General features: G+C 33.0%; 3 protein-coding genes, 1 long non-coding RNA gene and 1 pseudogene across 4 annotated transcripts; 2 read left to right on the forward strand and 3 right to left on the reverse strand.

The window, feature by feature from the left end:
• Positions 1-3,687: 3,687 nt before the first annotated feature.
• On the reverse strand, positions 3,688-4,473 carry LOC126699318 (actin-depolymerizing factor 7-like). The gene is made up of 2 exons (XM_050397066.1): positions 4,218-4,473; positions 3,688-3,818 (listed from the first exon to the last, which is right to left on the reverse strand). Exons 1-2 carry the CDS (start codon positions 4,459-4,461, stop codon positions 3,688-3,690), a joined length of 375 nt encoding a protein of 124 aa, XP_050253023.1. The 5' UTR covers positions 4,462-4,473.
• Positions 4,474-8,350: 3,877 nt separating this feature from the next.
• Positions 8,351-9,397, forward strand: LOC126700756 (LRR receptor-like serine/threonine-protein kinase RGI5). The gene has a single exon (XM_050398945.1). It carries the CDS (start codon positions 8,351-8,353, stop codon positions 9,395-9,397), a length of 1,047 nt encoding a protein of 348 aa, XP_050254902.1.
• A 1,008-nt stretch (positions 9,398-10,405) lies between these two features.
• On the forward strand, positions 10,406-13,233 carry LOC126700021 (uncharacterized). The gene is made up of 2 exons (XR_007646971.1): positions 10,406-10,710; positions 12,911-13,233. It is a non-coding gene; the product is annotated as an uncharacterized LOC126700021 (long non-coding RNA).
• Positions 13,234-14,151: 918 nt separating this feature from the next.
• Positions 14,152-16,787, reverse strand: LOC126700757 (uncharacterized). The gene is made up of 9 exons (XM_050398946.1): positions 16,757-16,787; positions 16,116-16,212; positions 15,910-16,034; positions 15,767-15,848; positions 15,495-15,627; positions 15,241-15,395; positions 15,010-15,130; positions 14,750-14,929; positions 14,152-14,433 (listed from the first exon to the last, which is right to left on the reverse strand). Exons 1-9 carry the CDS (start codon positions 16,785-16,787, stop codon positions 14,152-14,154), a joined length of 1,206 nt encoding a protein of 401 aa, XP_050254903.1.
• Positions 16,788-20,051: 3,264 nt separating this feature from the next.
• On the reverse strand, positions 20,052-20,841 carry LOC126699238 (actin-depolymerizing factor 7-like; annotated as a pseudogene).
• Between the last annotated feature and the right edge of the window lie 1,714 nt (positions 20,842-22,555).

A 22,555-nucleotide genomic window follows, 5' to 3' on the forward strand; every position in this document is an offset into this window, starting at 1 on the left:
ATCCTGAAACGTATTGGTAAAGTTGCCTATGAGTTAGCCTTACCGCCTACACTTGCAGGAGTGCATAATGTGTTTCATGTTTCCATGTTGAGAAAGTACATCCCAGATCCTTCACATGTCTTGAACTATGAGCCACTCAAGATCAAAGACAACTTGACTTATGAGGAAGTTCCAATCCAAATTCTTAACCGTAAGGACCATGTGCTACGCACCAAAACCATAACATTGGTTAAGGTTCTTTGGAAGAACCACACAGTGGAGGAGGCATCTTGGGAGCGAGAAGATGAGATGAAATCAAAATATCCAGAGTTGTTCGTTAACGAAGGTATGTACGATTTCGAGGACGAAATATTTTTTAGGGGGGAAGGATGTAACACCCCATAATTTGATACCAATTAAATTATTATACGTTAAATTTTAATGGAGGCCTATAATTAAAATGGATTAAATAAATTTGGGCCTAAGGTATTAAAAAGAAGATAAATTCTATGGAATATGAAGCCCAAGTGAGGTGACAAAAGTACATATATGGGCCTTGAAAACCCTAGCCTTTTCCTCTTAGGTCACACATGTTTTTCTGATGGGATTTCTTTTTGCTTCAGCCGACAATTGAATTTCTGCCTTTCTCCACTGTGGTGTTGGTGGGAGTCTTCAGGTATGATTTTCTCATGCTCAAGATTTAAAAGTTTGTATGGTCAATAGCTTGCAATTGATTGGAACTAGACTATCATTATACTAATAGAAAAGGGTTTCCTATAATTGTATTATATTAGATAAAGACTTGGTCAATATGTCAGGCAGAGATACAGACTTGAAATTGAGCCAAATAGAGTAATAGGTGTGGACTTGGTCACCATGTTAAAGTGAAAAGAATGCTTATGTTATTGCATTTACACTAAGCCACAATTGTTGACTGGTTATTTTGCTTTCACACTAGTTCAACGTGTAATAGATTTTGGGTCCTTGGAGTGATTATTTCAATATTATAATAGCAATTGTTTACATAGCTGCACTGACCTAGTAGTTCTAAGTCCAACATTGAGGCTGAAAAACTAAGAATAATAAATAAATTTTGACAGTTTGCCATGCTACACATGCTACCTCAAGTATTGCCATGCTATTCCCTACTAAGCATGGTCCAAGCTTGATTGTTTACGTAGCTTTCACTTGGTTTATTATATATATATATATATATATATATATATATATATATATATATATATACATATATATATATATGTAATATTAAGGTCAGTATATGCCTAGCGGCATCAAGAGAGCATTCTAGCACTAGATTGATGGATTAAAGCAATCTCGTGTGGCCTTCAATGTTAAGTTGAATATATATAGTTATATATATAATGGTTAGAGTCAATGGACATCCAATGGCATCAAGAGGGAATGCTAAGCAACAAATTAAGATAATACGTGGCTTCCAATAGTAAATTTGATAGTTAAGTGAATGAATGGAGGATTTTGGATATATTAATATTGTTTAGGATAAAACCGTTTAAGTGTGAAAATAAATTTTGATGTGGGAAATTGTGTATTGATGAACCTATTTTTGGTATTGCTAGGTTCTAATTCTACTGAATTGTTGTGATTCAAGGGAGGTTGATTTCCTTTATTTTTGCAACTAAGAGGTAAGTGGTGTTTACTAATTTTGGGGGTTTTCCCAAAACAGCGTTAATTATTAAACTATTTTATATGAAAGAATATGTTGATATTCTATATATAAATGAATATTTTACAAATGTTTAATGTGCATATTGGCTATTCGTTTTATGAAAAACTTGTGAGACAACCTAATTTTATTTAAACTTGTATGTGTGAATATGTCTCTATATTTTGAGAAGTATGAATGGATTATTTTGTGCGCATATTGAATTTGTTTTGAAAACCTATGGCAAGTCGTGATTAGAAGCTCAGTATGATATTTAGTCCTTAGCAAGGGACAATCATGCTGCAGCTAGTCCTTAGCAAGGGACGGTCCCAAAAGGGGACAGTGCACATTTGATAGCTCCTTAGCAAGGGAGCATACTATTGAGGATCCAAAAGGAAGCTCCTTAGCAAGGGAGTGTACTTTTAGGTTCCAAAGGAGCCATCCTTGAGAAATAGGATGAAAGGAGGTTCCAGTCCCAAAAAGGGGACAGCACAACCCTGTCAACGGGGCGTAAACATTGACCACGAGAAAGGCCTAGGGAATTGTTTATGTGATGGTATCAATATATATATTATGATGGCTCACAATATAAAGATATTATTTTCTTTTACATGAAATAGTTGATGACAAAATATTGGTGAATTATAAGTTGTGAATCTGTTGAAAAAATTATTTATTTGAAAGGTTTGTTCCCACACCCCAATGTTAGTGAATTCCACTTATTGAGTTATCTCACCCCCCTTTATTACCCATTACAAATACATTAGGTGGATTATTGGAGTAGAGATTCTTGGGAGACAGAAGTTACAAATTAATTTTTGTGGAACTGAGGATTTTATTATTATTTTATGGCATTAAACTTTGTATTGGAGAATTATTTTGAGGATGTTTTGTATTTGGTGAATTAGAGCTCTGACTTTTATAATCAGTTTCAAGGTTGCTAGTTTCTTTTATTTAATATTTTTATGGATTATTCAGATTAAATAGACTTTTATTGCCTATGATTTTGGGGCGTTACAAATATATATATTATGATAGCTCACAATATAAAGATATTATTTTCTTTTACATGAAATAGTTGATGACAAAATATTGATGAGTTACAAGTTGTGAATTTGTCGAAAGAATTATTTATTTGAAAGGTTTGTTCCCACATCCCAATGTTAGTGAATTCCACTTATTGAGTTATCTCACCCCCCCCCCCCCCTTTATTTTCCCATTACAGATACATTAGAGGGATTACTGGAGTAGAGATTCTTGGGAGACAGAAGTTATGATCTATTTTGTAGAACTGAGGATTTTATTATTATTTTATGGTATTAAACATTGTATTAGAGAATTATTTTGAGGATGTTTTGTATTTGGTGAATTAAAGCTCTGACTCTTGTGATGAGATTCAAGGTTGCTAGTTTCTTTTATTTAATATTTTTTATGGATTATTCAGATTAAATAGACTTTTAATGTTTATGATTTTGGGGAGTTACAATTACTTCCTGATTTTGTTTTATATTGTACATGGATAAATGCTAGGGATTCTGCCAATGACTGTTCGAACTAATTATGTATGTCAGTATGTAGTGGATGTCATTTCACTTTGCACCAAAAAGAATAGAACATAAGGTTTATTGTTGTTTAATTCTTTCTTGTTATAACTTATAAGCAAGCCTGCAAACAACTAGATTCACTCATCTATTCCTTAAAATGGGCGACTACAAATGGATACTTAGAATTAGATTTTTCTGATAAAAGACAGATGCAGTGCTTTTCCAAGTGCACTGTCCTCTACATTAAAACACACCGAGACAGAAAAGACGAGTTATGTGCTATCAAGTGACTTTGGAGTTTGGACAAATAACCTAATAAGTACTAATCATGACAGATAAATTCATGGTATGACATTAACTACAGGTTTAGTATAAAACACATACAACAAGAAAAAACAATTGACGAGGAACGGAAAAGCAATGCTCACATAATGTAATTGTTAGGAATGGCTAAACATCAAAGTGAAAAAATGACAACATTTACAGTGTTCGTCCTTTTACAATGTCAAGGCTCATTTCACTAGAATCTGTTGCTTGCAACTCAACTTGAATTCCATCCAGTTGACTCTTGAATCTATCCTCGGAGCTGGCATAGACCACCTTATCTCTCCCTTTGAAGAAAAGTGACCTGAAAACAAGAGAGTTAACTTTCACAAACACCATTGTGTATCAAATTGTTATTTTGGCCTTCAATATATGATCAATTGCCTCCAAAGAGGAGCAATGTTAGCCTGGAAGCCACATATTATTTGGCATCCATTTTCTAGTTCCATTGTGTCATTACTTAATTATCAGAATTTTGTGAGAATTTCCATTACTCCTAGAAGCAAAAATTTTCGTACTTTTTTTTCTCAAAAAAGCAGAAAATTTGTTTTTTGAATGTTAATCGAAAGATTTACTAATTACTATACATTTTGCTTTTTTTCTCTATTTCAATATGCCACTAGTATATACACTAAAGGACTAGTCTTTAAGCATTCATATAGACTGTTGGAGAAAATCTAAATTACCATGCACTGAAAAAAAAAAATTGCTTTTCTGGAAATTCTGATCAGTGGTGAAATCAAAATTAAAGATAGTAATGCGGCGCTCACTGGCAGGCTGAGATGCGGTGAAGTCCACATAGGCTTCATCTGGGATTCCAAGTTTCTCTACCACCGCTTCTTGATTCTCAATCTTGAAAATAATAAACCTGCAGTTACTCTTTGCTATATGCTCCAAGAACTTCTGTTTACATTCATCACTCACATCCATACAAGACACCACATTTGCCTAACCCAAAGATTTTATTTTGGAAGAAAAAAAACATGTACACATCACAAACATATTTACATATATAAATAAATTATTAAAGTTAATAGGATCTATTTGTTTCAGAAGAAAACAATATCAAGAAATAATGAATGGTGAGTTGATTTAAGTTAAGGGAACAAAAAAGGTAAAAGAAAACCAAAAATAGCATTAGTACAAGTAGTTAAAAAGGACACGTTAATTGATTCTATAAAGAAAAAGAAAAAAATCATCTTGACTAAGAAAGTAATAGAGGCTATAACTTCAAATAGAATATAATATAGGAAAAGAATACATGTGACCAATCCTAATTAATCTTGTTGAGAATCTACAATCGACCCCAAAAAATTTGAGACTAAAATTTTTGTTTTTATTGCATATTTGCAATTCATTTTCATATGCTGTCATAAATCATAAGTTTAGACAAAGCATATTGTCATTACTTTTTTTTTTTGAGAAACATCATATTGCTATAATGTTATGGCATAACAAACATGTGGACTTCGAGACATGACCAAAACGCACTTTGAAATGGCCCTCCTTTTCTGATTGTGGGGCAGAAAGTGTAAGAGATGATGGTAGTAGGCTAATAGCTACCTGCTGTGTATTTTGTCAAAATGCACTAGTCGAATCCCTCCCTACAAAGTATTACCATATTGTGGTGATTATTACTGTGGTCATGTGATTTTGTAGGCTGTTAATTTTGGGCATAAGTGATACTTAATTTGTTAGGGTCTATTCATAGCTCTCAATTGATAATAAAGTCTACTCTCACTAAAATATGAATTAATTTCATGAGTATGATCCTTGAATATGTTGTCAAAGGATACGTTTTACAATTTGTTTCTTCGTGAACAATAAGGACGTCTTACATTCCTCTTGTAGGACTCTTTCTCATTTACAGATTAACCTAAGAGTTCTCATGTGCCAGCTTAATTTAATTTAAGGGTCAAAATCCCTTAAATTATAGGGTTTAGCTTTTAACTTATAAAATTGTAAAGTTTACTTTGAAAAATTCATTAAATTATAGTGGGTTTTTTTTTTTAAATTTTTTTTATAGAGACTGTATTCAACCAATTTGGTGGCAAATTATAGGGTGCAATTAGTATATTATAAAGCTATAGCATTTAATTTGAAATTACCCAAAACTATGGAGAAATTTTTTTTTTTTTTTTTTTAAAAGAGTTTCAACCTATGTCGTCAACTCCTGATGATAGTTCTTTATCATCAGACCAAGACACCAGTCAATTTTTTATATAGGCGGGGATTGAACTCCAAATCTCTTATACAACTATTAGAGACTTTACTAATTGAACTAACTGAAACTCATCTATGGAGAATTTATCAGTTAAAAAAAGCCCCTTTCTCAACCAAAAAAAAAAAAGTTTATAAAAGCCCATTTAGCTCCGTAGTGGGCTACATTGTTGCAGTTTCTGTGAACCCAGCAGAAAAACAACCCTTTTCCGAGTTGAAGAAGAAACCAAGGCCTCAATTCTTGTGCTACGAGTCTATATGACTTCTGAATTTCATCCCAACCCATTGATTCAGTATTCAACACCACCTGTTTCCAACGCAATTTCACCCAAAACAGTCCTAAACTCCTCACTCTTCTAGACACTGCAGCACAACCCAAAGCTGACATATGTTGGATATGGCCCATACCCGCAACCACAACAAACATGTTTTTACTTCCATTTTGCATATGGGCCCAACCAAATATCATAGGTCAATTCTTTTTCTTTTTCTTTTTCTTTTTGGGCCTTCTGGGTGTGAGAATTTTGTGAAAAATGTTGAGGATTTTGGTGAAGAAATGTGAAAGATTGAGAATGGCCAATTTGCTAGTGAAGAATTGCAGAGTTGGATTCTGTAAAAGCAAATAAGTGCAAGACAATAATTGAATTTTCCAGCCTTACCGAAACAGTGTTGGCTGTGCTGCACATATATAATACGTGTTTGAGTTACAAATTACAATAAGATAAACTTACAGATAGGAGTTTAAACTACAAAAAAAAGTCTAGCTTGAACTACAAAAGAAGTCTATCTTTGGCAGCTGTTCTTATCACTAGTTTGATTGTTATCTGCACAACTCTTTTAAATTTTGGAATTCAAAGACTCCTCTTTATTACAACTAGCTTGGATTCGTATTTCAGATTTGTTGCCGATCTTATCCTTAACAGATTCTGTAGGGAATTTCTTCAAATGAATGAGGACTTGTCAATACATTAGTTGAATGACATGCCTTTCTCCTTATATTTCCAAAATAGTATATAAATGTATATGTCAAAAAACTTAGGTAGAGTATCTTAGTTTCATAATTGAATTCAAGCAATGCAGGAAAAGCTGTGTAGTCTTACCTAATTGAATTTAACCTAATATTTCATTGGTTAAAAAAAAAAAATGTTCAACACCTAAGAAATTATAATTAAGGACATTAAAACTTTTTCACAACTTACTAAGATTGCAAATTGTGAATAAAACATCACTTTTGCATGGAATTACAATTGACACTCACTTTATTATGTCTTAATCACAATGGACTATATTAGCTTAATTGTGAAAAATTGCCAACACGTGTCCTGCATAGAGCTCTCTAGCCATTGGCCATCGGACCATGTCATTACCGAGCTTCTAGCAGTTGAAACTATTTTACTTGGTTTAAAACAAGGCCCTTGAATTGAATGGAAGATAACATTTGATTGGAAAATTCTAGATCTTACTCAATGTTAAGATGGTTAATGACACGAAATGAAAAAAAAGAAGATTACAAAATATAGGAATTTTTTTGCACGGACCAAATTTTCAAAGATACCAATGATTCAACTTTTTTTTTTTTTTTTTTTAAAGAGGGACTATCAGATTTGATTGAATGAGTATTCTGATCAATCTGAATAATTTGAGGTTAAAATCTGAATAATTTGAGGTTACAAAGAGATTTATTTTATATACAACCAATAGAAGAGGGAAAACGCTAACTAACTTAACTAACAATCCTAACAAACTGTATAGTTGTACATTTAAGTGATCACGTGTTTATCATGTGCTAACTAAAACTAACAAAACTACAAGTAACTTTATAGAAAGAAAATAATTGCAAGCTAAGCTACAGTCGTTTTAGCAGATTAACTCTTTTCTGCAGACTCAGTTTCTCCACGAGCTTCCTCATTCTGCAGCTTTAATCTTTGACAGGGAGAAAATACTTAGAAGTAACAGAATTTGGACAATCCCAATTCCTTGGTGTGCTGATCAAAGGAAAATAATACTTACGTAGTCAACAAGTCACCAACAAAAAGGCAAAAAAGAAGTCAAAATGTCAAATTTTGAGTATGTAGCCAACTAGCCGTGCATGGAAGTTAGTGAAACCTATATTGTCATGAGTATGTGGTTCAACTTTAACCTGCTACGAATATTCAAAGTTGTCTTTGAACCCGTCTCTTCCCTTGTTATTGCTTTATCATGGATAACTCTTCTGCAAGTCATGTACTTTTCTTACTATGGTTCTTTGCAGCAACGTTCAGCTTCTGCAAAGGAAGCTCAAATATCTCTTGCAATGGAAAAGAGAAACAAGCACTGCTAATCTTCAAAAGAGGTCTCACAAATTCTGGGAACACACTCTCATCCTGGTCTGACCAAGAAGACTGTTGTAGGTGGGAAGGAGTTCTTTGTGACAACAAAACTGGTAGAGTTAGAGAGCTCGACCTTCGTAATCACAACTTACATGATGAGATCAGTCATTTGTTGCTTGAATTAGAATATTTGAATTACTTTTTTTTTTTTATCATTAGAATATTTGAATTACTTGGACTTGAGTTTTAGTAATTTTAATTGTACTCGTATTCCAAGTTTCCTTGGTTCAATGGCGGGTCTGAGACATCTCGCTCTTTCTGGATTCTGTGGACTGATTCCTCATCAGCTTGGAAATCTTTCAGGCCTTCACTATTTGGATGTTGGATCTAACTCTGGCCTTTATGTGGATAGTCTTCATTGGATGTCTAGTCTCTCTTCCATGAAATGCCTTGACATGTCCTCTGTCAACCTTTCTTCAGCACTAGATTGGCTTCAAATATTGAGTAGGCTTCCATCTCTTTCGGAGCTACACTTAAAATATTGTTATCTTGATAGCCTGAATCCATCTCTTGGATTTGTCAATTTTACGTCTCTTCTAGTCCTTGATCTTTCCTATAATCTTTTCAATCATGAGATTCCTAATTGGTTTTCTAATATCAGTGCAACCCTCTTAGAGCTTGATCTGACCAGCAATTCACTGAAGGGTGAGATACCACATGGCATTTCGAATTTTCAAAAGTTAGAACTTCTAGTCTTGGGGGAAAATCATCTAACTGGAAATATTCCGGAGTCAATTGGGCAACTTAAGCATCTAACAGTACTTGATCTCCAAATGAATTCTTTTAGTGGTCCTATTCCTTCATCCCTTGGGAATTTATCTTTCATGGGGGGATTAATCCTCTATGATAATCAGTTAAATGGAACTTTCCCAAAGAGTCTTGCACTACTCTCAAATTTAAATTTCTTAGCTATTGGAGACAATTTCTTAACCGGCAGTCTAGATGAAGTGTTTTTTACCAAATTTTCAAAATTAAAGGTGCTATCAACATCCTTGTTCTTCAATGTCAATTCCAATTGGGTTCCTCCTTTTCAACTTGAAATTGCTGACATGAGCTTTTGCAAGATTGGACCTAACTTTCCAGAATGGCTAAAAACACAAAGGTCTCTCGAGGGTTTACTAATGTCCATGTCAGGAATTTTGGGCAAGGCTCCGGGTTGGTTTTGGAATTGGACTTCAAATGTTGATTCCATCGATCTCTCTAGCAACCGCATAGAAGGTGATGTATCTGACATCTTGCTGAATTCTAGGATCTTAAATCTAAAATCTAAAATCTAATCACTTGAAAGGTCAGCTGCCACATTTGTCTGCAAATGTCAAAATGCTCAATATAGCTAACAACTCATTTTCTGGATCCATTTCCACTTTCCTATGCCACAAGGTGAATAGAAGGAATAAATTACAGGTTTTAGATGCATCAAACAATCTCTTATCAGGAAAACTTTCTCATTGTTGGAGGTATTCCCAATCTTTGATCCATTTAAATTTAGGGAGCAATAATTTATAAGGTAGAATTCCTTACTCGATGGTGTCTTTAGTTGGGCTCAAAGCATTGTGTTTACATAACAATAGCATCTATGGGGATATTCCCTCCTCATTACAAAAGTGCTCAAATTTGACACTCATTGACATAGGTGAGAATCATTTTCCAATGACCGTACCACTTTGGATTGGAAAAATGCCAAGTCTTCAAATTCTCCATCTAAGGTCGAGAGGGTTCAAAGGGCATATACCTCTACAAATATGCCAACTTTCATCTCTTAGAGTATTGGATTTTGCTGATAATAGCCTATCAGGACCTATACCAAAGTGTTTGAATTTGATTAGGGCCATGGCAATGCTGCCTGATTCTGCAAATGGTGTAAATTTGGAGTATTTTAATGATGTTAGCCCCTACTTAGTCAGTCTTATGTTGGTACCCAAAGGGAAGGTATTAGAATATGATGGGAACCTTAGATTTGTTAACATAATAGACCTTTCAAGTAACAACTTGTTTGGATCAATCCCTATTGAAATCTCATTTCTTTCTGAATTGCATTTTTTGAACTTGTCTCAAAACCATTTGATGGAAAACATACCAGAAAAAATTGGGACCATGAAAGAGTTAGAGTCTGTTGATCTCTCTCAAAATCATCTATCGGGTGAGATTCCTCCTAGCATGTCTAATTTAACATTTCTTAGTCACTTGGACTTGTCATACAACAACTTCTAAGGTAGAATTCCTTCAAGCACCCAGCTTCAGAGCTTTGATGCACTCAGCTACGCTGGAAATCCTAATATTTGTGGCACTCCTCTTAGAAAAAACTGCATGAAAGAGCAAAAATCTGATGGTGATAATCCTCTGGGAAAAGCTGAAGATGAGTCTGAAACATCATGGTTTTACATTGGATTAGGGGTTGGATTTGCACTAGGCTTTTGGGGAGTTTGTGTTGCTCTTTTCTTCAAAAAGACTTGGAGGCATGCTTATTTCTGGTTTGTCTATGACATGAAAGATCAGGCCTATGTGACTACAGTGCTGAAGGTGAACTGGATCTGCAAAAAGTTTAAGAAGCTGACATTTTGGTAGCAAAAGGCATCGATTCTTCAATCAAGTATAAAATTGGAAAGTATGTTGTCTAGAATATTTTGCTCTTGTTGATGTTGTAGCTGCAGTTGGAATGATGTGCATATGATGATATAGCAAACTATCAAGATATGTGTTAATATGTTGAGGGCCTTGAAGTAATTGTATTATCCTGTAATGATCATTGATGTGAAGAAAACACCATATGTAGTAAGAGTTTTATTAAGATTTTCTTACTAAATAAAGTAACAACTGGGTTGTCACACTGCATGAACTACGTAGGAGCACTCTGGTACATATGCACAAGTACACTGCACCTATTATAGACATGGATGATGCTTCATGGCTTCACCTAGTGGAAGGACCTATTTGGCATGGAGAAGTGGTTGGAAAACTTAACAATGTTATGCCTTTTTGGTACCATTTTCATATATTGATATGGAAATATTTGAAGCGAAGAATCATGGCCCAATACCAAGTACCATATTAAATATTTACAACTTGAACATGTTCTTGTCCAGCAATCAGCTTACTGGAATATATCAAATTCCTTTGGACAATTTAGGCATCTTGCATTTCTATGTTGCTTGGACACGGCTAAAATGTCCAAGTACCCGTACTCATGTCATACCCCTACCCATGTGGGTACCTGTGCAACTTAGGTGTTTAGTGTATTTTACTTTATACATCATTTATGGGTCATTGTACTTCTTTGCTATTTGTTATTGCCTTTAAATGAATTTTAGATATGTTTTCAAGCATTATATTGTTGTTGCTTAACTTTAAAACCTAAAATAAACATATTATGTCCAAAAATATTTATTAATTAAATAATTGCTGTACCTAAGATGTGTCGTACCCTAGTGTTTCAAGAAATTCTATTCCCTGTACCTGTTTGCATTTCTTTCTATATAATGACAATCCCTTCTATGTTCCCATCCCTAAGTATTTTGGAAACTTATCTGCCTTGGGACATTACATCTTGAATTGAACTAGCTGAATGGCACCACACCAGAGAGGTTGTGGCTACTCTTAGATTTGGAAAAGTTAAAACTTTGCAAAAAGTTCCTTGGGAGGGCAAAGTGTCCAAAGCGCGTTTTGCCAGTGTTTCAAAATTAAAAATATTTTAAATTTGTCTTCAAACTCTATTGTCAGGACCTCTGGAAGCCTTTATGGAGTTCTAAACTTCATGAACGGCTGAAGATATTCTTGTGGAGAGTTGATAAGGATGTTGATGCAGGGAGGGAGCAAAGCACAACCAACATTATTTCAGAATTTTTCATTTCAGATATTTCTTATTTCAAATTTCAGATTTCATTTTTCAATTATATCACTTTTGATTTTTGAATTTCAAATTTAATGTTGTGGATTTTGTGGAATGATTGTGGCTTGATTGTACTCCTTGAAACCTATTAAAAATAGGCTCCAAGAATGTGAAGCACTGCACCTTGAGAGTCTGTTTGGATACCGTTTATTTTTCTATGACTAAAAACTTATTGCTAAAAGTATTATAAATAAAAGTAAAAGTTAATTGAAATAGTATAGTAAACCCATGAATAGCATCAAAAATTACAATGGACTCATGAATAGTAACAAAAATAAATTAAATAGTAAAATAATTTATAATTTTCATTATTTTCCAAACAAACATGCTGAATAAGAATTTTTGGATTAAAATTGTTTCTATAGGCGTGGTGGTGATTCAAGCACATATAGGTAGTGAAGCCTAGGATTTCCAACTTATTCTAGGTGGTGAAGCCTAGGGATTTGTCCTGTCCTTCTTTAGTACAATTTCCCAACCCATTCTGTCCTGCTGCAATGCAAAAGTGATTTGACACATAGCTAACCTCCTATTCAATATTTCAATTGCTGTTTGTATTACAAAGATGCTGATGCCCAAATGGAGCCCACTTTTTCAATTTCTAGTCATGATTTACAGACAGTTGCAATATGAAACATGGTTCATTTTGAAATGCAAACTTTCATTCTAAAAAGATCTGAGAACAAAATGCTACTGAAAGAAACAGAGTAGGGACTATGACAAGTTATGTACACATCTGTATCATACAAGTTTTGTACCACGGCGCACACAGTAACATGCTAAAAGCTTTTACTCCACTGGGATAATTTACTATTACAAAGAATAGAATTGTGTAGGTGTTCACACAGCTCATACATACTTCAAATTCCAACTTACATACCCATGGCAATGATATTCATGATTGCAGGTAGCTCTGGTCCATGCTTTCGAAGAGGCCACAAAGATTAGTTGGCAGAGCAATTGTGACAAGTATCATTACCTCCTGATCTTGTTCTAAAATGTGCTTAAATAAAATGCTAAGGATTATGATTCCAGCCTAAGACTGTTCGAATTATTTATGTATGTAGTGGAAGCCATTTCAGTTTGCACCAAAAAGAATAGAACATAAGGTTTGTTGTTTAATTCTTTACTGTTAGATTTTTCTGATAAAAGTTGGATTCAGTGCTTTTCCAAATTCACTGTCCTCAACATTAAAACACACCAAGACAGAAAAGACAGAGTTATGTGCTATCAAGTGACTTCGGAGTTTGGACAAGCAGCCTAAGTACTAATCATGCCAGATAAATTCATAGTATGGCATCAGCTTTTAACTTTTAACTAATCGCGGACCCATGCGTTGCGCGTGATTATTTCTTTTTATGATCGTGTTATTATTTGAAATATTTTTGAATGTATTACTACTTAAGTTGCATTATATATGTATAAACAATATATTGTAGGATTCATGATGATAGAAGGTATTGTCTTGGAATTAGATGTGGAAAGGATACAACTATAGTTGGCCTTCTAGTCAGTGAAGAGCTGATCATCCGTCTTTCCAAGTTAGTAAAATTTAATTAATTTAAATTTAGATAGAAATAATTTTATAAATTTGAAGTTAGTGTCATGTTAGGTGAAAACTTTAGAAGACTGTAATTAAGTTGTTTCAAGTGTTTTTAAATAAATATTAATAATAAAAAAAGATCTATTCCTTTAAAGATAGAGATTAGTATTATAAATAGGATGAGGAAATTTTATTGTATTATGCTTTTTGGAAACATAATTTCTACCAAACTCAGTTGGTTAATTTGTACATTTCCAAGTCAATTAAGCATTTTTGCATGTTACATGTAATTCTTCATTTCCATATGGGTAAGGGCATTCATGATCCCAATGACTCACTCCATTTTTCTTGCATGCTTGGTTTTTTGGGATGCGAAATGAACCTTTTTCCTGCTTTTCCTTGCTTTTGGGTATTTTTTATTTTAACAACAATGGTGGCTGGTATTGATTTTATTAGTGGTTGTGCTTAATTGGAAACTAATTTGATTTTCCAAAAAACTTTTATTATGTAGCAAAGTCTTTTATTTGACTTTTTTGGGACAATATGAAGATATAATAGAACCTTGAAATAAGTTAATAAAGGCAAGAAAATATAAAAGTCCAATATCATTTGCATCTTTGAAGCTTCTTCTTTTTTGACGACTTGTGTTTTGTAGCTTTTCGACAATTGATTAGATCTCGAAGGAACATGTAATCGTCACTTGGTTCAGCATCTTCAACATTAGAGGTAGAACTCATTGATGGTATGGCACCATTATTGTGTTCATGTTTTGATCTTTTTTCATCATTATTTGTGCTTGTTAATGGTTTTGTATCAAGAACTTCAAATTTGTTTTTCTCAGAAGTTTGGACTGCGTTTTTCTTGACTTCATAATTCTCCAATGCTTCCTACACCAAAGAATGTTTTATTAAAGTACATGGTAGATATTTTTTTTTGAATGAATTTGCAAATAAATGTAGAAGTAGAAAGCTTACTGTTGTGATATCACCATTTGGTTTTTTTTTTGGGTGGGTTAGCTGGATCATTATTTGTGCCTGTGGATGGTTTTGTATCAAATACTTCAAATGTGTTTTTGTCAGAAGTCTAATCTGGAGTTTCCTTGATTTCATCATTTTGCAGTGGTTCCTAAAACACAATATGTGGTTTAAAACATAATATTTGGATTTGCAAATAGGCTTAAGTTTTTAATAGTTGACAGCTTACTGTTGTAATATGATCAAGTTTCATTGCCGTTTTGTCATTTGAAATGTTGTCAAACACCTTTTCAGTTGTATATAATTCCCATCCTTTCTTCCAATTATAGTCGTTAAGCTTTAGTTGGAACACAAATGTTTTTCCAATGAGCTTCTCTATTTCATTTGGTAGGGTGGAATTTGCATTCATCTGATAAAATATTAAATGTAATGTTGTATATTCTTTTCAAATTAAACGAAAGATTATATATGCTAATTGTATTGTCTTACAATTGCATATTTGTTTGATAGTTCTCTTGCTGTTGTGTGAAGGAATTTTTCAGCTTCCTTGTCAAACAAAATAAATACAGCACACTCTGTTCCATCATCAACGTTGAGTTGAATTTTATACCTGCATGTATAAATATATAATTTGTTTCATTTTTGTTTGATAAATATATATTTTTTTGTTTTAGGTTTACATATATTGAATGATTCTAAAATTGGTAATTTATATTTTACCTTGGAATTGGAAAATTAGAGTTACTTTTGCAATGGCTGCACCAAAAATCATTTTCAGATTTAACTTTTTTGTTGCACTTTGCACATCCGATATAGTACCATCCAAAGTTATTTTCAATATTTTCAATTGTTGCAAGGCATGTGAAGACATTTTCCTACAATAGAAAAGAAAAAAAGAAATGTATTTAGTGTTAAGCTTATTGAGAACTAAATATATTATTGGTCTAACATTATTGGGAAAAAATGTTGATTACCTGATCATTTGACGTCCATTCCAAGGATGTCATTTGCTTGATTGTTCTTCTATTTTGTGTGATTCTTTTTTCAACTGATATTTGTTGCTTGAATTGTAGAGGAATGCCTTCAATTTCAGTCTTTTCCACATTTCTTTGATGGTAGAAGATTTAAATCAAAACATAGCGAATAATTATTTGATATGAAGATTGTATTGTACTAAATAAAAGTATCAAGATTATTTTTAAAATAATATATTAGAATAAAAGTATGGTATGGAAAATCTAAATACCTATCAATCAATGTTGTCGTTTCAGGTATTTCTAAATTGATGTACACTTTTGTTGCACTTGTAGATGACAAATAGTGTTCCCCTGTATTTAATAAAAATGTTAATTATGTAAAAGAAAAGATATGTTTAAAAGAAGTTATTACCTCTAAATGTTTTCACAATAGTAGATGTCACTATTATGACAAAGGATCCTGGATTGTTGGTGTAAAAATTGTCCTCAATTTCATTTGATGTTGGTCCCCAGAGAGTAATTCTTATTTTGATTTCTCTACGGCAAACAAATATGTAAGTGATAAAGAGTTTGAAGTAGTATTATGCAATGAATCCATATGTACATGCTAAAGCTTACCCTGGATTCATGATATCTATATTTCTCATTGGGACAGTAGATCCTTGAACATGAACATTTCCTAGTGGTCTAACACCAACTATTTTTCCAATGATGTCTGCAATAAATAAAGTTGATTAAGTAATTGGAAACTTAGTTATTTGAAAATAAATTTGAGAGTTTTTAGGCTACCTGTCAATTGTTTGTTACTGTCAAAGCAATCCACAATTATTCTATAATCAACAAATTCAAATTTATGCTAAGAGATAGTAATTTCAGCCTCTTTTAGTTCCTCAATAACTGTTGTACGTAGAAAGTTTATTTTCTTGTCTGTACTTATAGGCCGATAGCTATCTTTTTCCTTGTAAGTATCTACTCGAAAATTGGACAATGAATACAATTGTCCTTCTCGTAGTTGTGCCTGAAACTTCTTAACATTGTTTTTTTGAATTGTCTCGTGTATTGTATCATCTTGGTACTTAAATAAGTAATTTGTTAGTCACAATTTTAGTTTTAAGGTGCGAGTCGAGTAAAGAAAATATGACAAAATAGATTCTGAATTCAAATCTAACATGTTCATCTTTAAGAACCATGTCCAAACTTATTAGTCCTAGATTTTTTCGGTTGACGGCTTCCCACATTCTTGAAAGACTGACTCTTACCTTCCAATATACCACTATTGAGAAAATTCATCTCAACATGAATGCCCCCCTCCCCAACCTTTCCAAATGAAAAAAAGAAAAAGGAATTTCAACTTTAGTAGCAAAATTTGGATCTACCAAACCTAGGTGCCTAAAATTTCCAAAAGTCTAACTTCAAATGAAAGCAACTCACAATCTTAATTCAAAATTTATTAATATTTATGTAAGGTGATAGATTTCATTTTTTTTTTTTTTTTTCCGCTGAAAAAATCAGGTCCAAAACTTGATTTAGTAAAATTCATCTCCAAAAAAAAAAAAAAAAAAAGGAAGAAAATAAGTAATCAAACTCCAAATCTTTTATTTCTTAATCTTTAATTTTAATTTTATAGCTTAAGGGCTTCTTTTTTTCTATTTGTTACTATTCCCTTACTTTATCTCAAGAGTACTTGAAGCACAATGTGAGTCAAGTCTTGAGCAAATATCCAGTGAGTTTCTAAAATTTTGTGATAAAACATCAATAAACTTGAAATTCATCATTACAAACAAATCTTATGGAATTGTTCAACACTAAAAATCTAACAAACTCCCCCTTGGCCACTTTGTGACAAAACATCCCAATACAGACTCATCTAGAGTAAAAAACTCTGAGAAGAATTGCTACTACTAAAGGGACTCAATTAAAAAAACAAAAATAATAATATAAAAAATATATTTTTAAAAAACTTGTAACAAATAACTTGTTGAAACCTTGAACAAACATATTAAAAATGCCTAGACAATTTAATGGGAATAAAGACACGAGCTGTAGAATCCAGCAGCTTTACATAAAGCTTTGATAGGGAACATACTTTTCATATGAATTTAGAAATATTCAAGAGAAACACAATCTTGCTATCAAATCAAATTCGTAGAGAGCATTAATAATTATTAGATAGCATATAGCCATGTGCTCTACTCCCTATAAAGCTGAGCAAGCTTAGATCTAAGTATGCAACCATGGTCAGAAAATATACGAATATTAATGCTCTAATTAGTTGCTTCTCAGTTTGGTACCAAACAGAGTCAGCTTGGTTCTTTGTGTCTATGGCATCCCTCTTTTCTTTGTCGTTTGTTCTTTAGATTAGTTGTTGCGAAATTCTGTAAGGGGGTTAAATCAAATATAGTGAAGTGAATAAATATCTAGTGAGTTTATACTTGAAACCAAGGCGCTAAACTTATTTCATATACACTGTTGATGCAAATTCATCATGGAAAACTAAGATAAATAAACCTCGGTGGCTCTAACTATAAAAATCAACCACCTACTTGACCAAATGTAGCATTGGAAAAAAATGTACAATCTCCAATTTTGTTATTAACTCTTTCAAGAGGATGCCCCATAGACAACCCATTCTCTAAATCACATTGAAAATATGCACATCATACATTGCAAAATCACAGCCAACATAGAAAACACAAATTTTCAAGGAGAAGTTCTATCAGTGAAATCTGCATCAATTTAATCATCTTTATCAGTTGCTTTTCCTAGTTGATCCATATAACACGTGTAGTACCAGAAGCAACCCAGCATCAAGTTAACTGGATTGGCTATAGATTGACAATTGTGGGAAAAGGCTTCCAGATAGCACGTCCACATAGGTTTGAAAGTTAAAATATAAAAAGAACTCAAAAAAAATTAATAGAAAAAACTTTCATTCACTTCACCATATTGGGCTTCCATGCTCAATTTTATCTATTTAATAAAATTTCTCCCTAATTCACCGTATACTTGTATCTAGTCTAAAATACAATAGAAACTCACATCCGGCCATACCCACTCTTAACAACCACTCAAACTCCACTATACCACTATCAAACTACTTCCCTCAGTCATGGAATATAAGCAATCGAGAGAGATGAAAACTCACCTTTAAATCTCCTTGGAATGGATGAGACGTGCCACCAACACTTTATACTTCACTACTTCAGAGTCTTACATTCTTCCAATAAGCCACAACAAATTAAAAAAATGAGACCTGAGATATTTCCAAATAAACCATGGTAAAATAAAATAGTTTTTTTAGCAGTAAAATTATAGTCCTATTGAAACGACATTCAAGCAATCTCACAAACACATCAATGGCATGCCAAGGATGCTCGTCTAATATAAACACAAACACAAACAAACGAAAAAAAAAAAAAAAAAAAAAAAAAAAAAAAAAAAAAAAAAAAAAAAGGCCTCATATTAATATAAACAGAGCATAAAAGTTTTGCACCAAAAAAAAAAGAATTGAGATGTAGAGATACCTCAACCAAAGCAAGGAGGTTCTGTCAGTATTTATAAACCATGTGGAAAGGAATAAAGGGAGGAAGGAAATCAGATAGACAGCCGTTATTGAGAAACGGTAGAGTGGGAAGGTGAGTAGCTTTCAAACTCTCTATTTTCTCACGCAATACCTGAAGGCTTCAACGCCTTTTTTTTTTTTTCCCCTCTCTTTAAGCTTCCCTCTATGTTACATATTTCAAACTCTCTCTACTCACGTTTCAATCTGGTGAAGGCTTCAACGTTTTTTTTTTTTTCTTCCTCCCTTTAAGCTTCCATCTACGTTACATATTTCAAACTCTCTCTCTCTCTCTCTCGGCTCACGTTTCTATCTGGTCACGCAAAAAATCCTGAACGCTTCCCCTTTTTTTTTTTCTTTTTTTCTTTTTTTCTTTCTTCCAAACGGGCTTGAACGTTTGATATTTTTAATTTCTTTTTCCTTTAAGCTGAACTTAAAAGGCTTTGGGTTGGGCTTGATAGTGGAACTAAATAAATAAAAGGTGGGTTGGATTAATTATACAAATTTATTATAGGGTGATAGTAGGAGTAAATAAATAAGTAGTGGGTTGCATTTATAGGGCTAGGGTTTATAGGGCTGAAAATTGTAAAAACCATTTAAAAATTGAAGGAAATTTTTTTTTTTTTTTAAGAAAATGACGTGGCAGCTGATGTGACGCAACATGAGAGCAGCATGTTGCGCAACAGCATTAAACGCTACACTTCAGCTTTTACTAATATATAGATATAGATTTCTATGTATAGTTTTTTAAAACTTCATTTTTTTCACACTTTTTCTTATTTTTTTAAAGGTACAAGTATATTTTAGCACATTTTCAATAAAAAAGCTTTCAGCAAAAAGCTAAATAAGTTATTCTTAAACAGACACTATTAGTATAAAATCCGTGCAACAAGAGAAAACTAATAATGATGTTGAGCGGAAAATCAATGCTCGCATAATGTAGTTTTTAGGAAGGGCTAAACATCCAAAGTAAAAAAAAAAAAAAATGACAATTTTTACGTTGTTCGTCCTTTTACAATGTCAAAGCTCATTTCACTAGGATCTGTTGCTTGCAACTCAACTTGAATTCCATCCGGTTGACTCTTGAATCTACCCTTGGAGCTGGCATAGACCGCCTTACTTCTCACTTTGAAGAAAGGTGATCTGAAAACAAGAGAGTTAACTTTCACAAACACCATTGTGTATCAAATTGTTATTTTGGCCTTCAATATATGATCAATTGCCTCCAAAGAGGAGCAGTATTAGCCTGGAAGCCATGCATATATTATTTGGCTTCTGTTTTCTAGTTCCATTGTGTCGCTACTCATTAGCACTTTGAGAGTATTTCCATTATTCCTAGAAACATAATTTTACTTGACTTTTTTTCTCAAAAAAGCAGAGAAACTGTTCTTTGAATGTTAATCGAAAGATTTACTAATTACTATACATTGTGCTTTTTTTTATCTCCATTTCAATATGCCACTATAAAATATACACTAAAGGACTAGTTTTTAAGCATTCATATATACTTGTTGGAGAAAATCTAAATTACCATGCAATGAAAAATAATTTGCCTTTCTGGAAACTCTGATCAGTGATGAAATCAAGATTGAAGACAGCATAGCGGCGCTCACTGGCAGGCTGAGATGTGGTGAAGTCCTCATAGGCTTCATCTGGGATTCCAAGTTTCTCTACCACCACTTCTTGATTCTCAATCTTGAAAATAATAAACCTGCAGTTCCTCTTTGCTATTAGCTCCATGAACTTCAGTTTACATTCATCACTCACAGCCATACAGGACACCACATTTGCCTAACCCAAAGATTTTGGAAGAAGGAAATAAAATGTACACATCATAAACACATTTACACATATACAATGAAGTATTAAAGTTAATAGGATCTATTTTTTTTCCGAAGAAAACAATATCAAGAAACAAATAGTGAGTAGATTTAAGTTAAGCGAACGGAAAAGGTAAAGGAAAACCAAAAATAACATTAATATAAGTAGTTAAAAAGGATACATTAATTGATTCTATAAAGAAAAAGAAAAAAAATCTTAATTAAAAAAGTGATAGAGGTTATGACTTCAAATAGAATATAATGTATGAAAGAATACATGTGACAAACCCTAACTAATCTTGTTGAGGATCCATATCCAACCCCAAAAAATTTGAGACTAAAAGTTTTGTTGTTATTGCATATTATGCTGTCATAAATCATAGTTTCAGACAAAGCATATTGTGATTACTTTTTTTTTTTTTTGAGAAAAATCATATTGTCATTTACCAGGTTGTTGTGGCATAACAAACATGTAGACTTACGAGACATGACCAAAAGGCACTTTGAAATGGCCCTCTTTTTCTGATTGTGGGGCAGAAAGTGCAAGAGATGATGGTAATAGGCTAATAGCTACCTGCTGTATGTATTGTCAAAATGTTCTCATCAAGGAACATAGATTGCATTCTTTCTCTTATGCTGTTTGTGTAAGAAGTGATGAATAAAATATCCAAGTCTAGAATATTTCCAAAAAATAAAACAACAGGAATCAGCAAGCAATGTTCATTTTGGAGTATTCAGGGTACATTTTCAATACTACATAGTGTGCCAGACATATTGGGACAGGTAGCACCTTCCTAGGACTCTTTTCTGATCTCAATCTGCTTTGCCTAATTTCTGAGAAGACCCTCTACATTGATGACAAGTAGAGATACTTAGGGGAAAAAAAAAACCTAATTGAATAGTATTAGATATTTGAAACCATTAAATTTTAAGTGACACAATATTAGAGGAAGAACTCAAATTTGGCATTCACATTTCCATCCACCATCATTATTAATGCCCCCAAACCAACTAATTATTCTTTTATTTCTTTAACGTTGCCTTACTTTTCTATTGTACCGTGCACTGCATGCCTCCCTATTCATAGGACAGTTGTTGTATAGGCCGCATTTATGGTTAGAAAATTATTTTATGGAATTTGATAGCTACAGTAGGAGAGGGAGAGAGAGATTTAAATTCTGAATGTTATGAACACATTAAGAGGTGACAACCAATTGAATTACAAGACTTTTGGCATGAATCCCCACTCTTACCATATGTGAAATTCACATATCGGTGAGTCCATGGAACCACTATTGTAATGATAATGGTCAAATTATTGACCAAATTTTACCATGTAAAAGGTCATGCTATGGTTCTCTTGTAGATGAACGGGATGGTGGTGCTATTCAAATCTTGCATTGCTTTAATTATTTGTACTACAATAACTTAAGAGTTAAGAGGAAGAAAGTCTTCCTTTACAACTTTTTGAATAAAGAGGATCTTGAATAAATCATCAAAAAGCCACCGTAGCCAATGGATGGGTTGGCCAACTTGACCACCAACTTTCGTTTGAAGCCATTGATAGTTCTAGATGATAAAGTCCAAAAATTCCAACTCAAATCGATAACTTTGATGTCATATTGTTATTCACGGGAACAAACAAATAAAATCAAATACTCCATAGTCCATAGTACAAT

The sequence above is a fragment of the Quercus robur genome, chromosome 9 (genome assembly GCF_932294415.1).
Source record: "Quercus robur chromosome 9, dhQueRobu3.1, whole genome shotgun sequence".
NCBI lineage: Eukaryota > Viridiplantae > Streptophyta > Magnoliopsida > Fagales > Fagaceae > Quercus > Quercus robur.